This window comes from Polyodon spathula, chromosome 2, assembly GCF_017654505.1.
Source record: "Polyodon spathula isolate WHYD16114869_AA chromosome 2, ASM1765450v1, whole genome shotgun sequence".
NCBI classification, from domain to species: Eukaryota; Metazoa; Chordata; class Actinopteri; order Acipenseriformes; family Polyodontidae; genus Polyodon; species Polyodon spathula.
The window spans coordinates 98,711,742-98,729,138 of NC_054535.1; the positions used below are offsets into that span (position 1 = coordinate 98,711,742).

The following is a 17,397-nucleotide window of genomic DNA, read 5'->3' on the forward strand; positions in this document are numbered from 1 at the left end:
TGCCCTGGCTCCGACAGAGTTCAGACTGTTCTAGGGACTGTCAGAAGATTAGCATTTTCCGATCTCAGGGCATGACCAAGGACATAAGGGTCAGCAGATCTTGAAGATAAGAACATCCAAGAACATGTAAGGCCTTATAAGTAATAATAATAATAATAATAATAATAATAATAATAATAATAATAATAATAATAATAGCATCAGTAATAAAACAAATTTGAAAGATGCATGCAATAATTGTATCAATTAAATATGCAATTAAAACCAAGATTTACAAAGATTTTAATAGCTTAATTGCTTTACATCGCAATATCTGTGTAAATTCTGAGTAATAGGTATTGTGAACTGGAGACTCGCCACACAGGCTCGCTCTGGTTCTTTTCCCTTCAAAGTAACGACCCAACACACAGGATTGAAAGGAACAGCGCTCACCCAGCCCCTATCTGGAGCACTAACTAAACATTCACCAGGAACCTACTCTAATAAAACCGGACAGCTAAGCTGTTTAGCGGCTGACACAAAAACATCAGAGTAAACAGCAAAAAGACTTTCACAGTACCTTTTACATAACGGTTGAAAACACCATCAACCAGGCCTTCCACACAGCAGCAGCCCTGAGCAGACTGACTGCTTTCCTTTTGTATCCTGCACCTGGCTCTAATTTTTAATAATTTCCAGGTGCAGGTGATAATTACAGCTAACCTAGTAGTTTTTCCCTCCACAGGAGTGAAGAGCCTGTCAGCCTGAACAGGTGGCACGAACTGCGAGTGTCACGCACAGCCAAGAACGGCATTCTGCAGGTCGATAACCACACTCCACAAGAGGGAATGGCAGAGGTAAATATAAAACACATACACTAACCCCTAGCCGCCACAACCGCCCTGCCAACGCCTCATTTCTTAGAAACCGTTTGCTGTGACAGGGCTTTATAAACACTGTATGCTACTGTATCACATACCCATCAGAGTTGCCATTTCCCTTACTTTATGCCCCTGGAGATCATTGCTCTGGTTCATAAAAGAAAAAAAAAAGTCCAGTTTCTTATAACTATGCTTTAATTGCCACATGCAAGCACATGTAAAACTGCAGTAGATTTTTTATTGCAAAAGCAACACCAAAACTAAAAAGTAACGATTGCAAAGAACACCCTCATATAAAAGTTGGAATTCAAATATGATAACAGTGTACCTCCCAGCAGAAACCCTAAAAGAACCATTAGCATTTAAACAACACAAGCAAAACATTGTGTTGCTCACTGTCCATTTCCTATGCAGTACCACAGTATTGCAGTGCAGTGGTTGTTCATCGGCATGTGTTACTACTGCATTGACATTGCAGATATTTTGGTAACAAAACAAGAAAATGATGTGATTTCCATGCGCATTACCTTTTAAAAAGCAGATTGACTCTTGTGCTCTTGTCTCACAGGGCGCCTTCACTCAGATCAAGTGTAACAACCAAATCTACATTGGTGGCTTTCCAGACTATGATAGTGTCAAGAGGAATTCTGGAGTCCTGAAGCCTTTCAGTGGAAGCATTCAGAAGGTGCTCTGTATGTTTATTCATATCATGTGCATTTGTTCCCCTGCTATTTAACAGCTGCTCTTTATTGATGATCACGTTGTCCAGAATAAAAGAAACTAGATGATGAGAGCAGCATGCTTGGTTATCATATACTTCAGTTTGCTGTTTTTTCATGTTGTTCTTTTAGCAGAGCCCCATCTCAATTTCTGTATGTTCACACAGGTCATCCTGAATGACCGGTCAATCCACTTAAACCAGGACTTTGCTTCGGGAGTCAATGTGGAGAATGCTGCCCATCCTTGTGTGGATAACCCTTGTGCCAATGGAGGCTTCTGCAAACCCAAGAGGGACGGGTATGAGTGTGACTGCCCTTTGGGCTTCGACGGGGAGCACTGCCAGAAAGGTATATATCCTGCTCACAGCACCATACAGGCCCTAATTTAGACCTTAATAGCAAAACGACAAGCACTCATCTTATTCACTGAATATTTTTATTATGACACAGACAATTCAAGGTATTGATTTCATATTTGCAGTGGGTTTTCAACACTGTATGCTAAATGTTTTTGTGACCATGACATTGACTTCATCTTGTATGATTTTCTTAGTGAAGTTTCATTGCAGATGTAATGTACCTGAAAATGTACCTTTTCTTTAAACTTTGTATTAAACATTATGTATTCTGTTCCTGTAACTTGTGGAACTGTAGTTGAGAACATATACATTCAACAACTGCTAATAAACTGTGCGATTACCTTATATAAAACTCATTATTTATGTTACTTCTTGCTCCACACACCCAGGGTGTATTTACTTTAAAATCTCTCTCTCTCTCTCTCTCTGCCAAAGCATTCACTGTATCTTTAAAAGATCTACCAGTATAATGCAATAGATTTTTAGGTCTGCTTAAAAAGATACTTCAAAAAATTAATTTCTGTAGAAATAGTAGTTCTTTCAGACTGAAAAACTAAGATGCTTTTATGTCTAGATCACACAATACACTGGACACATTATAACGCATTGCGTCCGATCGAACGGAAAACGGGATAAATATAATAATATATATAATATATATATATATATATATATTTATATATATATTTAGTGTTTCTGCTTTTCAAAAGGCTTTATATTGTTTAAAGTTAATGAGAATCCAAGAGCTACTGTCAAAGTGCTGGAAAAAGGCCTTTGAGTCATTCTTATAACAGCAACAGTAGCCCCAGCTTGAGAACTAAGAGCATAATAAGGATCTTAGCTGAGCTCATGCAAAATAACAAAAGATTTGATTGTGCCCAAATCTAACGAGACAAGTATGGAGCATAATAGAGGCTGTGGATATGACTAGGGCTTAGTGACTAATGCATTCTGTCATGTAATATTACATTCTGGGACATTCAGGAAGGTCTAAGTGTTTGCATTTGACCTTTTTATATATTGAAGTAGTGTGAGCTCACTTTATAGATAACTAGATTGTCCAGCATAAAGGGTCGGAGAAATGCACATTTAAAAATAGTTAAAGCAATGCTTTCACCTTATTTGTTTCTTTTTTCTACTTTGTGCTGCCTTTATGCAGAATGTGGAAGTTACTGCCAGAACAGTAAGTTTTACTGTACGATATTGTTTACCTGTAGACCCTGAAGTTTTCCTGTTTTATTTTTGATCACGACTGATATTGTTTGCTAATTAAACTCAGAAAAAGCTATGAATTACAAAGCAGTGCCGTTTGTTTTGACTGAGCCTGAATGTTACGCCTTATTTTTTATTTCAGAGGGGACAAATTACATTTATTGCTCATCCCTTATCCTAATTGGAGCCCATTCTTTCAGTTGCCTAGTTTATCATTGTGCTTATGTTATTTTCACTCCTTTAATAGACTTAATAAAATACCCAGTATGGAGTATGCACTGGCACCAAGTCCATTTAAAAGAATAAAACTAATCTTAAACACAGTCTTTAATTCGTGGTTTTCTCTTTAATAGGATGCAGAGACAGCTTAACAACAACTAATTGTCATTTAAACGGAAGTAGAGATTTTGAAAATAAAAACCAAAAAGGCTGAGCCGTACTTACCTGACTAGACATTGTTGTGTTATTGTTTAGCATGTTTTGAGAAGTTATTTTCCTAGCGCAGGAGTCTCCAATCCTGGTCCTGGAGGACCGGTGTCCCTCCTGGTTTTTGTTCCAACTGTGTCCTAAATTGCTTAATTGGACCAATTATTACCAATTGTTCTAATTCTGTAATTTATGGCACAGCTGGAACAAAAACTAGGCGGTACACAGGCCCCCCAGGACTAGGATTGGACACCCCTACCCCCTGCTACAAGAGACTTAACATCTAATTTTTTTAAGTCTTCAAAGCATTGCTGGGTCTTCTTCTTGCAACACACTCCCCCTGGTGGATGTAGGAAATACCTCATTTGTTCTGTGCAGTGTTTCTTACACACTGTTTTGTTCTGTTTTGACAATTTTAATGTTGACAAGCACTGTTTGCACTGAACATTTTTGGCAAACAATTATGTTTGATTTGATAACTTTTCCCCAACTTCAGGACTGTAGTTACTAACTAGTAATAACAGAAGTGTATGTCTTTTCTATTGTATTTATATATTATAGCATTTTAATATGAAAAAGTAAATAAATAAGTAACAAGTCCTTCAATTTGTCACGCCTACAGGAAGAGAATATAATTTCAAATGGTTATATAACGATATAATAATGGCACAAATAAATGTTATTTCCAAGCTGGTACTTGTAAGGTGGTCTTCTTGAATGCAGTATCAATCTGTGACCCATTTTCTATACTCTGTATACCTTGAACTGTGAAATACAAATGCATTTGTGGCCATTATTTTAACAGGTTGCCAAAGCTTCTGAGGACAGAAAAGCATGCTACTGAATGGGTTTGAGAAAACCTTCCATTGTCTGCCACCTTGTGGATGCCTTAAATAAAAAAAATTAAAAACATGTTTCATTCACAGTAATCACTGAAGCCATTGAAATCCCCCAGTTCATCGGCTGTAGTTACCTTACCTATGAAAGCATAGACTGTCTGAAAAGGTAAAAGATCTGAGTTTAATGAATACCTGCACATATTGAAGTCTCCTTTCACTTGGTAATAGATTAACAATGTACCGTTTCTGTTCAGGGTGTCAGGCGCTCGGTCAGACCTGTTCATGAGGTTTAAGACCACTGCGAAGGACGGCCTGTTACTGTGGAGAGGAGACAGCTCCATGAGACACAACAGTGACTACATCTCCCTTGGACTCCAGGACGGAGCCCTCGTCTTCAGGTTCGTTCGGGTCTGTTTTTGTTTTATATACTCCAGTGTTAACAATTGTTTCATAATTTCCCCACTGGGAAAAAAAAAAAATGAAAATCTTAGTGCCACTTTTCTTGTATTTATTATTCATGTTTGAAACCAGGAACTCTAAACCATTATCTGAAGATTTCAGTGAAGACATTGCCAAGAAAAATTGTAAAACCACTTTCCGAGACCACACAAATGCTTTCAGGATTATGCTTTGTTTAGGATTCCAAAATAAAAGCGAAACAGTGTTACACAGGATCAGGTAGGTATGTTAACAGTGTAAGAAACTTTAAATTAAATGGTTTGGTTCACTGTACACAATGTTAGGGTAATAAGTATCATTTCTGAGAATTTCCATCGAATTTTACTGGAACTACTCATGAGAAATTCTCAGGTTAACATTGGAACCACACCTGATGAGCCTTGCTGAAAAGTTGGAGCTATTTTGGGACTTGCTGAAAAGTGTTGGTGAATTAATACATCACAGATGTGTATTGTTTTTTTCTACAGCTATAACCTGGGCAGTGGGGTTGCCACCATCATGGTGAATGGGTCCTTCCATGATGGTAGATGGCACCGGGTCAAGGCAGTCCGGTAAGTAATCTTGAGAAAAAGAAAAACATTTCTGTCAGATGGTATGAAGAATTAGTCCTGGATCTTCAGTAAATAACATATAGTTATGTTACAATCAAATCAAATTACAGAACTATGGCACCCTATATAGATAATCACCCCATCCTCACCTTCCCCGTGGATCTATCAAACTTAAAATCAACTGATCTATAGAACCCCAAACTCCAAACTTACATGTGGTCCTCAGAGCTGACCTCTTGTGTAAATGTTTGCTGGCGTATTGGTACCAAGGGAACTAAAGTAGTTATAGTCTGTGCTCTCATCCTTTCATATGTCTGCACTTCAGTGACCTTATATTTTACATTTTGGAATATGTTTTAAAATCGAAAAATGACAATTCTCTTGACCTTTTGACAAATACATAAATGTGACCATGTCCAAAAAACTGCACATACAAAGAGAACTGTATTCCATTTACTCATTTGTGAGATCCAGACAGTTAATGGGTTGACACAGAATGTAAAGTACTTACAAGCACGTTGACAGTACTGTTGACGTAACACGCTGTTTAGCCCCCAATATCATTTTGGCTTTCATGCTGGATTTCATAAGTGTAAATCTTTTATTGCAAAAGTGGTTTATATTGTCACAGCTGAGAATTTGACATTGGAAGACAAAGACCTCAGTGGAGATAAATGCTTTAGCAATATATGATCGGATTGGTGCCTGACAGTCTAATAAATGGAGTGGAGGAGATTAATGCTCACCATGTCTCCTCTCTTCTCAGGGATGGACAGTCTGGGAAGTTGACTGTGGATGACTACGGTGCAAAAACGGGGAAGTCGCCAGGGATGATGCGGCAGCTTAACATAAACGGTGACCTCTATGTTGGTAAGCTCCTGTAAATAATCAGCATGTGTATGCAACACAGTACTGCACATAGATCCACCTTTCACCTTTGGAGTCAAGTCAGCCGAGTCTGCTAGTTCCAAGCACTTCAGCCTAACCTAACCTTTGTGGGAAGTTTACATGGTATTTTCTCTTTACTGTGCCTGATGTATTTCTATTACCCTTCAATGAGAACTTAATAATGGGCTCCTTTTATATCTCCACCAAATGTTTAAAACCTTGAAAAAGCCATCTGTTTATGCCCTGTTATGCCCCCAGCATGTTTACTTAAGTTAGTTTGTTTTCATAGCATATTCAAGATTTTTTTAAATGTGTTTGTCAGGAGGTGAGTGGTGTGGGGAAGAAGTGAATGTCCCAACAGCAAGTACAGTTGCAAAATGCCCCTATTTAATAACAATAAGTAACATTTAATCCATCCCCTGTACCTGCAATGGTATGTTCTTGTGCTGTGCGGTGGTAGTGGTGCTCCCGGGTGTATGTTCTTGTGTTGTGCTGTGCGGTGGTAGTGGTGCTCCCGGGTGTATGTTCTTGTGTTGTGCTGTGCGGTGGTGGTGGTGCTCCCGGGTGTATGTGCTTGTGTTGTGCTGTGCGGTGGTGGTGGTGCTCCCGGGTGTATGTGCTCGTGTTGTGCTGTGCGGTGGTAGTGGTGCTCCCGGGTGTATGTGCTTGTGTTGTGCTGTGCGGTGGTGGTGGTGCTCCCGGGTGTATGTTCTTGTGTTGTGCTGTGCGGTGGTAGTGGTGCTCCCGGGTGTATGTGTCTCGTGCTGTGCGGTGGTAGTGGTGCTCCCGGGTGTATGTTCTTGTGTTGTGCTGTGCGGTGGTAGTGGTGCTCCCGGGTGTATGTGCTTGTGTTGTGCTGTGCGGTGGTAGTGGTGCTCCCGGGTGTATGTTCTTGTGTTGTGCTGTGCGGTGGTGGTGGTGCTCCCGGGTGTATGTGCTTGTGTTGTGCTGTGCGGTGGTGGTGGTGCTCCCGGGTGTATGTGCTTGTGTTGTGCTGTGCGGTGGTGGTGGTGCTCCCGGGTGTATGTGCTTGTGTTGTGCTGTGCGGTGGTGGTGGTGCTCCCGGGTGTATGTTCTTGTGTTGTGCTGTGCGGTGGTAGTGGTGCTCCCGGGTGTATGTTCTTGTGTTGTGCTGTGCGGTGGTAGTGGTGCTCCCGGGTGTATGTGCTTGTGTTGTGCTGTGCGGTGGTGGTGGTGCTCCCGGGTGTATGTGCTGGTGTTGTGCTGTGCGGTGGTGGTGGTGCTCCCGGGTGTATGTTCTTGTGTTGTGCTGTGCGGTGGTGGTGGTGCCCCCGGGTGTATGTGCCCGTGTTGTGCTGTGCGGTGGTGGTGGTGCTCCCGGGTGTATGTGCTTGTGTTGTGCTGTGCGGTGGTAGTGGTGCTCCCGGGTGTATGTTCTTGTGTTGTGCTGTGCGGTGGTAGTGGTGCTCCCGGGTGTATGTGCTTGTGTTGTGCTGTGCGGTGGTGGTGGTGCTCCCGGGTGTATGTTCTTGTGTTGTGCTGTGCGGTGGTAGTGGTGCTCCCGGGTGTATGTGCTTGTGTTGTGCTGTGCGGTGGTAGTGGTGCTCCCGGGTGTATGTGCTTGTGTTGTGCTGTGCGGTGGTAGTGGTGCTCCCGGGTGTATGTGCTTGTGTTGTGCTGTGCGGTGGTAGTGGTGCTCCCGGGTGTATGTGCTTGTGTTGTGCTGTGCGGTGGTAGTGGTGCTCCCGGGTGTATGTTCTTGTGTTGTGCTGTGCGGTGGTAGTGGTGCTCCCGGGTGTATGTGCTTGTGTTGTGCTGTGCGGTGGTAGTGGTGCTCCCGGGTGTATGTTCTTGTGTTGTGTTGTGCGGTGGTAGTGGTGCCCCCGGGTGTATGTGCTTATGTTGTGCTGTGCAGTGGTAGATTCCTTCTCTCCCTGTTACAGTGTTACACACACAATTATTTACATAAATATGCAGTTTATGCATGGCTTTCCAAATAATGAGATGAGGCATTTTTCTTCTGTGATCCTGGTTTGTTTGGTGGTAAACACAGTTAGCTACAGAGTTTTAATCTAGTGAAAATGCAATAGTAAAAGCTGTAAATCCAGCATAGCTATTGTATGTTTATATAAAATTCCCAGCCACCAGCATATATCCAAGAAGGTCTTGCAAAAAAAAATCCCATGGCCTCTCAATCTGAAAGTGCCCCTGCCAGGAACTAGTCCAATATGTGGAGAGCTCAATTTTTTTGTTGTGGGTATAGCATTGGTTGGGCACCCAGGGGGTGCTGATGAGAAGCAAACAAGATGATGACATTGATAAGGCCATATTTGAAAAATAATTACACATCATTAAGTCCCTCTCAGACAAAAAAAAAAAATATGACTCACAAAATGATTGTATATAATTTTTCCATGTTAATGACAGTGGGGCAGTTTCCATAGAAAAATCTTACCATTTTCTCGCTCTATTTTGGTAGTACTTTCTGCATGTGTTTTCATGTAGTTTTCTTTTAGCCACAGAAATTCTACTTCCAAATGCAAATAGCTTAATTAATATTAAAATACAGGTGGGTATTGCGCAACTACTGGCATCGTACAGCTTTCTTAAACTGGATTTCCACAAAGCTTATAGTTTGTGTCGAAGCACTGCAAGTGCAGCTGTCTTATTTGGCCATCAAAAAAAAAAACTAATAAAAAAAACTATGGGAAACAAAACAAAACAAAAACAAAAAAAAAAATAGCATTACACATTTAAAAAAAAACAAAAAACAACATTACTTAAGAAGGCGCTGTGTACTAACCTTGTGTTTGCTAAACATGTTTTTACTGCATATATATTTTATTATAAACCTGTTATACATGAACATATATAATATATACAAGTTCTCCTACAGAACCGTACCTTCAGCAAGTCTGATTCTTATGAGGCCCTTGAAAATATTTTTAGTTTTATTTTTCACAAATGCCGTTTTATTAGACACATTAATAAAACAACCTAAACAGATGTATATCAATAACAGTATACATCATATTTTACCTACATACATCGTTATTAAACATTATCCAGTTTTTTTTTTTTTTACATTTTGACAGACCTCGCACAGAAAAATAAATTAGTTACCATAATTTCTCATCAGCTGCACTAACGGTAACGTACAGTCTGCCAGTTTTAAATCAACTGCTTATTTACAGTAAATACTGCCCATGCCCTCTATAAAAATCCAATATGTATATATATTTTTTACACTGCCCTACTATTGTGACTGTCATAACAACTGCAAATAAAGCAATCTACCCATTAAAAAAAAACTGTACTGAAGCAGTATGCAACAAGCTTGTTTCTGTGTTTAAACAAAAGCAGATTCATTCATTCAAATCCATAACAGCATTTGCTCCAGTGCAAAGTTTGCATCACTTGAAATAAAAGAAGTAATTAGCATACTAATACAAAATACATCAAAACAACCCACATCTTCCCGGCTATAAACCACTAATGTTAATGACGGTATCTTTCAACTCCCATTCCAACCAACAGTTGTAAAATCTGCACATCATTGTTTTGTCAGCATCAGCTGCATACATCCCCTCATGCTCAAATTCTTTGTAGCGTTGTTTAATTATTATGCGCGGTTTAGGCATTTTAGAAACAAACGTCTCTTCACAATTTAAATACCCAAACGACTCGCTCCAAATTATACATCTGCGCAAGTGCTAGTCAGAGCTTCCGTTTCCCTTCAGACCGTGTCCATGGTAACGGCTGAGCCTTGACAACTACGATTGCAAGTATTTTCTGTATAAACCTCACAATTTAAAAATGTCACATTTATAATGATTTTTCATGCTATTTCTTTTTATATTTATATTTGCATTTTGTTTTATTTAGTTGTATATGTTACATTTCGTGTTATTTCGTATTTGTGAAAAACAAGGTGCTCTACTTCTTATATACGAATGGAGCTAAAATACCAGCACTTTAGGTTAAAAATGATCTAATCAAAATGTTTGGTATAGTACAATTTTTAAATGGTGCTAGTAAATCTACAATAGGGTACCCTACTCGCCTGCATGTCCCACTGTTTATTTATGTATTTAGTAGTAGTATTCTTACACTACCAGTGAAGTTCTGCATGTATGACGGGTCGGTTGGTCGTCTTCCTCTCTCTGGATCAAGAGAAGGCGTTCAACCGGGTGGATCACGAATATCTCTTTGGAACCCTGCAAGCATTCGGATTCGGGCTGCGCTTCGTGGGCCTGTTCCAGATGCTGTACGCCTCTGCCGAGTGCCTGATAAAGGTTAACTGGTCCCTGACCTCGCCCCTCGCGTTCAGGAGAGGAGTACGTCAGGGCTGCCCTCTGTCCGGACAACTGTATGTGCTGTGCATCGAGCCCTTCCTCTGCCTTCTTTGCAGGAGGCTGACGGGGTTGGCGCTCGGCGGTGCTGGACACGAGGGTGGACCTGTTGGCTTACGCCGACGATGTGCTCCTGGTGGCCTCGGATCCAATTGATCTGGAGAGGATGCAGAGCTGCCAGAGCATATACTCTGCCTCGTCCTCTGCCAGGATCAACTGGAACAAATGCTGCGGGTTATTGGTAGGCACCTGGCAGGTGCCTTCCCTGCCGCACTCTAGCAGTTCCATTGGAGCGAGGACAGCTTCAAATACCTGGGAGTCCACCTGAGCCCCACGGAGGCCTTGGTCGCGGCCAACTGGGTGGAGTTGGAGGACAAGGTTGCTGCGTGACTGAGGTCGTGGTCGGGTCTGCTGAAACTGCTTTCCTTCAGATGCAGGGCTCTAGTCATCAACCAGCTGGTGGCGTCGATGCTCTGGCATCGACTCACCGTCCTGAGCCTGCCCTCTGAGTTTGTCGCCAAGGTCCAGAGAAAGTTGACGGACTTCTTCTGGACTGGAAAGCACTGGGTCTCTGTCGGGGTGCTTCCCTTTGGCCAAGGAAGGGCAGGGTTTGATGCGCATCAAGAGTCAGGTACACACCTTCCACCTTCAGACCCTGCAGAGATTCCTGTACGCAGACCCGGCCCCGCAGTGGTGCACTCTGGCTTGCCTCCTCCTGCGCCAGCTGCACAACCTGGGCTACGACCAGCAGCTATTCTGGATCGATCTCCAGGGAATCCGTCTCCCTGAGCTGCTCGTCTTCTACCAGGACCTGCTCAAGACCCGGAGCGTGTTTTCCGTCGGCCGAGATGCCATTCCGACTGAGGGTGAAGGACTCCTTCTGGAGCCCCTGCTGCACAACCCCCACCTAGGGGCGCAGGCGTTGGAGTCCCCATTGGTGTGGAGACTGTTGATCTCGGCCAAGGTGCCAGAGTCTGGGATCTCCTGATCACGACCGCTCGGAGTGGCTGACTCCCGAGTCACTGGTTGCCAGGGCGGCTCAGGGGACCGTCAGAATGGCCCACCGAGTGATCCAGGAGTGCAAAGCAGCGTTGCACCCAGACTCTGTCAGGTATCTCGAGGAGGTCCTCAGGACCGGAGAGCAAGCTTCCCCCCCTACCCCCGGCTCTCCGGTCCTGCTGATCGAACCCAAGGCGCGGGACCCCCCTCGGCCTCCCCTCGAGAACAACCTGAGCAGGATCTCACAGTTCTCCTCGAACCCCCCTGCGATCCGCGTCGAGGAGGACCCTGTATGCAATGGTGCGCCACACCCTCCACTTCCTCGCCCTCTTCTCCCACCGAGACACTGCTTGACAGGAGCCCCTCCGACCACCGGAGGGAGTCGGTCCCCAGTGGGAGGCCTTGTACTCACCGCTGGTCCCTAGGGGAGCTGGGGACTTGGGATGGAGGGTGCTGCACGGAACACTCAAATCAGGAGAGATCCTGCGTCACTTTACAGACTCGGATACCGCATGCCCTTTCTGCGGTCTATCCGAGTCGGTAGTCTACATTTATTTTCTTTGCGCCAGGCTGCAGCCGTTCTTTTTGCTCTTAAAGAACCTTCTGCTGCAGTTCTGGCTGCATTTCTCCCCCACCCTTCTCATCTTTGGGCACCCTGTTCGTGGCTCCAGCAAGGCGAGAGACCTTCTGGTGAATCTACTCTTAGCACTTGCTAGACTGGCCATTTACAAGACCAGGAAGCGTAAGATCACCGGGGAGGGTCTCTTTGACTGCGGTGCCATGTTCAGGGCCCTGGTCCGGTCCCGGGTTAAGTTGGAGCGACATGGCGACATGTTGGCCTTGGTCGACCAGTGGGCTCTGGGTGGCGTGCTCTGTACCACCCCCCCCTTTTACTGTTAACATTTCATTTGCAGTCTTTTGACTGGTTTCTTTTGTTTATTTAGTTAAATGCCTGTTTATTTAGCATCCTCTCTTACGAGGATGCTAAGTTGAATTTTTTTCTCCAGTCGTCGTATTGACGGCTGGAGTTGGCGATGGCCTTTTTAAATAGGACTACAAATTACCTGAATCAAAATTCCACAGGGCAAGGCTCTCACCAGTAGAATGTGGTATAAGTTGTTGTTGTTGATATGAATTGCATTATTTCTTACAGCAAGCTGATTTAAAACCCTGTATTTGTCTTTTTGAACAAATTCCTGGAACTAACAGTTTTTTATCTCCTTGTTCATCTTTTCATTCTTCTAAAACAAATCTTCCTCAATGAAGTAGGTTTAAGAGATTTTATTTCAACTCTAGATGGACGCTCAAGCCTGGTGCTGTCAGTTGCCCTCAACAATAATAACGCCACTGTCAACGAGTTCCCAGCTATACTAATTTAATACATATTGGGGATACAAACTTGATTTTTTTGGTCCTGGCTGGGGGTACAAACTTGACTTTTTTTTGTACTTGGTAGGTATCCATGATAGATGCAACTTAAGGCTAATGTACAGTATATTGCATCTTGTAGCTAACTAAGGGACAGAAAAGTCTAAGCTTAAAGCAATCCGCTATCCAATCACCAAACACGAAGATAACAAAAGTGTAAACGTATGAAAAAAAAGCCCTGTGCTTTGTAAAGGGCTTCATTATTTATTTATTTATGTATTGCAAAGGGTTGCATTTTTTATTTTTAGTAGCTTCAGAATTATTTTTATAACCTTGCTTATAAAACAACCAAACTATAAAGCACCATCATTTTAGGAGTCAAATGGCAATAATCTCAGCAGTCAGTAGTACTTTTTGATTAGTTTCTTTGTTGGTCTAAGATTTGATGTAACAATAATAGCGTGTAATTGAAGCCGGATGTTAACCGCCTCTCTTTTCTTGTTTCTCAGGAGGAATGAAGGAGATCGCTGTACATACAAACCGACAGTACATGCGAGGCCTGGTGGGGTGCATATCCCACTTCACTTTGTCTACGGATTACCACATATCCCTGGTGGAGGATGCTGCAGATGGGAAAAACATAGTTACTTGTGGGAACAAGTAGCAGCTGTCCCTGGTTGCTTTGGGATTCTTACTTGTGGGACCAAAAACATGTGTACCCAATGCACTGGTCTGCGCTCCAGTACCTGGGTGCTCTGAAACCAGTTTGTGGGTCTCTCTATAGTTCTCAAGGACGACATCTAGTGATAGTTTTGCTTCGTCGCTTTCTTTTTGTAGATATTCTGTTAACCAAAGACACCTTAGAATATTTCTAAACCTGAGACCGTCTGTGAGTACTTGTTCCGCTCTTCAGAAGAATTACATTGCAACAAAAGCCTGTTTGGAAGAACACAGCACCAGCACACTACAAGACTGCATGCCTCTTAATTGACCCTGTCTGACACCAAAAAAAGGTTATTCTGACTTTTTGAAAGTTGCTTGATACTTCAGAACCCTATGGAACTACTGTCTCTTGAGCAAAGTAGGACCTGCCAAATACCATAGCAGGAAGAGGAAAGGAAACAACTGAGTCATCAGGTGAACCCTAAGGATACATACAGGATGTCAAAGTGGGTCATTTTTTTTTAAGTACCTAGTACAGTAAATATATAGAGAGTGTCACCTTTTAAGTGTTTTTCGAACTTTGAATATCTAGTTACGATCGCAGACTTAATCTTATCGTAACCCAGGATGTTTGCAGATTATGGAGAAATTATATTCTGGTATATAAAATAAAAATATTTTAAACATTAAAAAAACTATCATCATTGCTTCACGTATGGAAACAATAAATTACCTAGTTCTTTTGAGTTTGTTTTAGGACTTTTGTCTTAAGTGTACTGTAAATTTGTGATTTTTTTTTTTTTTTTTTTCCCCCCTGACACACAATTTTGTAAATTGTCTATTCTGGAATATGTAAATTTATGATGTCTTTCAGTTTAAAAAAATAAACAAATTTAATACACCCCTTTATCATTTGTTTAAACTTCTTAAAACACAATATAACATGCAACTACTCCTACTGCCTTGCTTTTATGTACTAGCTACAATCCATTGAAAAGCTCCAATGCATATTGTTGTGTGTGAATTGAATTCCCTTTAAACTATTTAAGAGAAGTTGAGACAAGTAGAAGTCTGAGTGACAATACCAAATTTTGGAGCCAGTAATGAATATCTATACTTATTGCACATTCTGTAGCTAGAGATCTAGTGCAAGGTTGTGAAAGTTTAATACAATGACCCTTCTTGCTATCACCTGATACCAACACCATTGATTCAGAAGAAAGCAAGCTTTTGTTTGCTCAGTTTGACATTTTGGCACACTCGGGTGAATGCTAGTGTAAGCATGGGTATTTATTAAAGACTCTGATGCAGACGCTAATCAGTGAAATGGGTTTTATTTAACCAGAAATAGGATTTTTATTGTTGTACAATTAACATCTCTTGCAACAGTTCAACTTTCTCTCACATCATCATCTTCGATCTCTCTGATCAACAAGACAGGAAAAAGGAAGAAACAGCCTGTCAATGTAATGCAATAAACTAAACAACTCTACTTTTAGAGTGAGTCCCTGTAGTGAAACCTATAAGGTTTATGTTACAAAAATAAAAATGACTGATTCTCTTATATATGATATGCGAATAAAACAAAATAAATGCAGTTTATTTAATAACAAACACAAATTTCTGCTATACATGTCTCCCTTGGGGGGTTAGAAATGTCCCTGTTTCTGTGTAACAAGAAAACAACACATGAAAAATATGCTTAGAAGAGACGACATCAAAACTAAACTACTAAATAAAGAAATATAGCAGCAATTATTACTTTCATGGAAGTATACAAACATGTGTCGTCGTCCCCCCCCAGCCTGAATTTGAGCTAGCGCAGCACCAACCACTCTGTTGGACGCATCACAGTAAAGAAGGAATGGACAGTTGAAATCTGGGAAGGCAACAATAGGTGGTTCAGATATTGCTGCTATAAGATGGGTGAATACCATTCTGTGTTAGATAGTGGAGTGGTGCAGCAATTTATGCAAAATTTAAATCTGAATCTCCTATAGTAGGAGCAAAGACCTGTAAATGCTCTCGCTTCTGTTGGTGCTATGTAACTTACTCCACATTGCTTGGGTCTGGATGCAAACCCTGCCTGGATACAATATGACCAGAAAGGTGAAATGGTCACGAGCCAAATGGCACTCTGTAGGCTTCGGCTTCATATCAGCAGCCCAAAAGCGCTGAAATATTTCTTCAAGGTGTTTAATATGGGGCTAAAAAGGATCACAAGATATAGGTAGATCAAGCAAGTTTTCCAGTGTCAGACAAGAAGAACTAGCTCCATCAACTCGCTGAAATGTGGGAGGGGTGTTGGTCAAACCCATAGCCATAACCTTAACCTGGTACAGCCCACTGCCACTGGTAAAGGCAGTTTTCTTCCTATCTTGTGCCATTTCAACCTGCCAGTAAGGTGATCACTGATCCTTATGTGACGTTTAATGAGGCCAGTGCAACTATCATCTCTGGAGTCTCTGCTGAACACATCACTGTACTTCTGAAGGAGGATCTGGAAAATGCTATGTTGCTCATTGGAAAGGTTACTGGAACACAGATCCACAGATAGCTTCCATAACTCTACTTCTGTGATGTTGTTAACCACTGCTTCCATCACTGTAAATTCACTGTCACTCTGATGTGTTAAGGGATGAAACAAATCCAAGCCAAATTCCACTGTACAGTGTCACACTTTCAGAGCTGGGATTTAAAATTCTGACAGTTGTCAGGCCATTTGCAACGTTTGTTAGTGTTCGAGCAATGACAAGATCTTTGATTAAGTTTGTATGGGGTTCCAGGAGGCCAGCATACCCATCAGGAATCGGTGCATAGGTATCTGATGTATAGACACACAGTCAGATTCATTTCAGTCAGGGCAGGAATTGTGGTAGTAGAATGACAGACAGCACTACAGTTCTGAGGTGGGAGATCCTGTGAGTGCAGTAATGGAACGCTGCTCTCAAGAATTTAAAACAAGAGCTAGTATCTCTAACTGCATGCTGATGTTTCAAGAGGTCCCATCCGAGAAGATGACTTTGGTGAGCATTTTTAACAACTTGCATATCACACTTTACTTTATTATCACCTATGGCTAACGCAATTGTCAGAGTACCCAGTGTGTCCAACTGTTCTCCACTTACAGATTTCGCTAAAACATAGTTTTAAATCAAGGGCCTGCTCTTCAGGGATGGAATGGACATGCACACTTTCTCATTTATAGTGAAATTTCAGAGCCAGTATCAAGAAATTCATATACTGAAGTGTCTTCCAAGAATATAGACTGTGGTGCAGTCAGTCATTACACACTTAGAAGTAGGTGGAGTTTGATTAGGTGTGGCCACTGTTTCTGCTATAGCTGGCACCTGGCCCGCGGTAGCAGCTAATAGTCGTTTCCCTGGTAGGCACTACCATCAGACTGAAAACGCACCCCCTCACACAAGTGATGCTTGGGACTGTCAGCATGGCACTGAGGATATCTACTCCGGTTTCACAAGACATCCCTAAACCAATAACAGCCAAGCAGACACTAATAAAGCGTGAGACCATGTTTAGCTTTACATTTCCCACAGCAGCAAACCGAATAAACAACAGGAATCAACTTCATCTTTTTTCATTAAATGGATTTATTTATTTCTCAAGACATTTATTATATTTGTGTAACTGAAGACATGCGATAGATACTATATGCAGCATAAAGTGTAATTATAAATTTAGTACATAAATTATGTTTTAAAGTGACTTTTTCCCCTTTGT

General features: G+C 41.8%; 1 protein-coding gene across 1 annotated transcript in view; it reads left to right on the forward strand.

Annotated features, from left to right (window-relative positions):
* The window catches only part of LOC121304922 (pikachurin-like), a 60,548-nt gene extending 45,791 nt beyond the window's left edge, over positions 1–14,757 (forward strand). The window contains exons 16-23 of the mRNA XM_041236358.1: positions 725–836; positions 1,429–1,545; positions 1,747–1,927; positions 4,503–4,581; positions 4,670–4,813; positions 5,342–5,425; positions 6,192–6,295; positions 13,503–14,757. Of these exons, the coding sequence (XP_041092292.1) occupies positions 725–836; positions 1,429–1,545; positions 1,747–1,927; positions 4,503–4,581; positions 4,670–4,813; positions 5,342–5,425; positions 6,192–6,295; positions 13,503–13,657 (976 nt within the window). The 3' untranslated portion in view covers positions 13,658–14,757. The remainder of the gene's footprint in view (positions 1–724; positions 837–1,428; positions 1,546–1,746; positions 1,928–4,502; positions 4,582–4,669; positions 4,814–5,341; positions 5,426–6,191; positions 6,296–13,502) is intronic.
* The last annotated feature ends 2,640 nt before the right edge of the window (positions 14,758–17,397 follow it).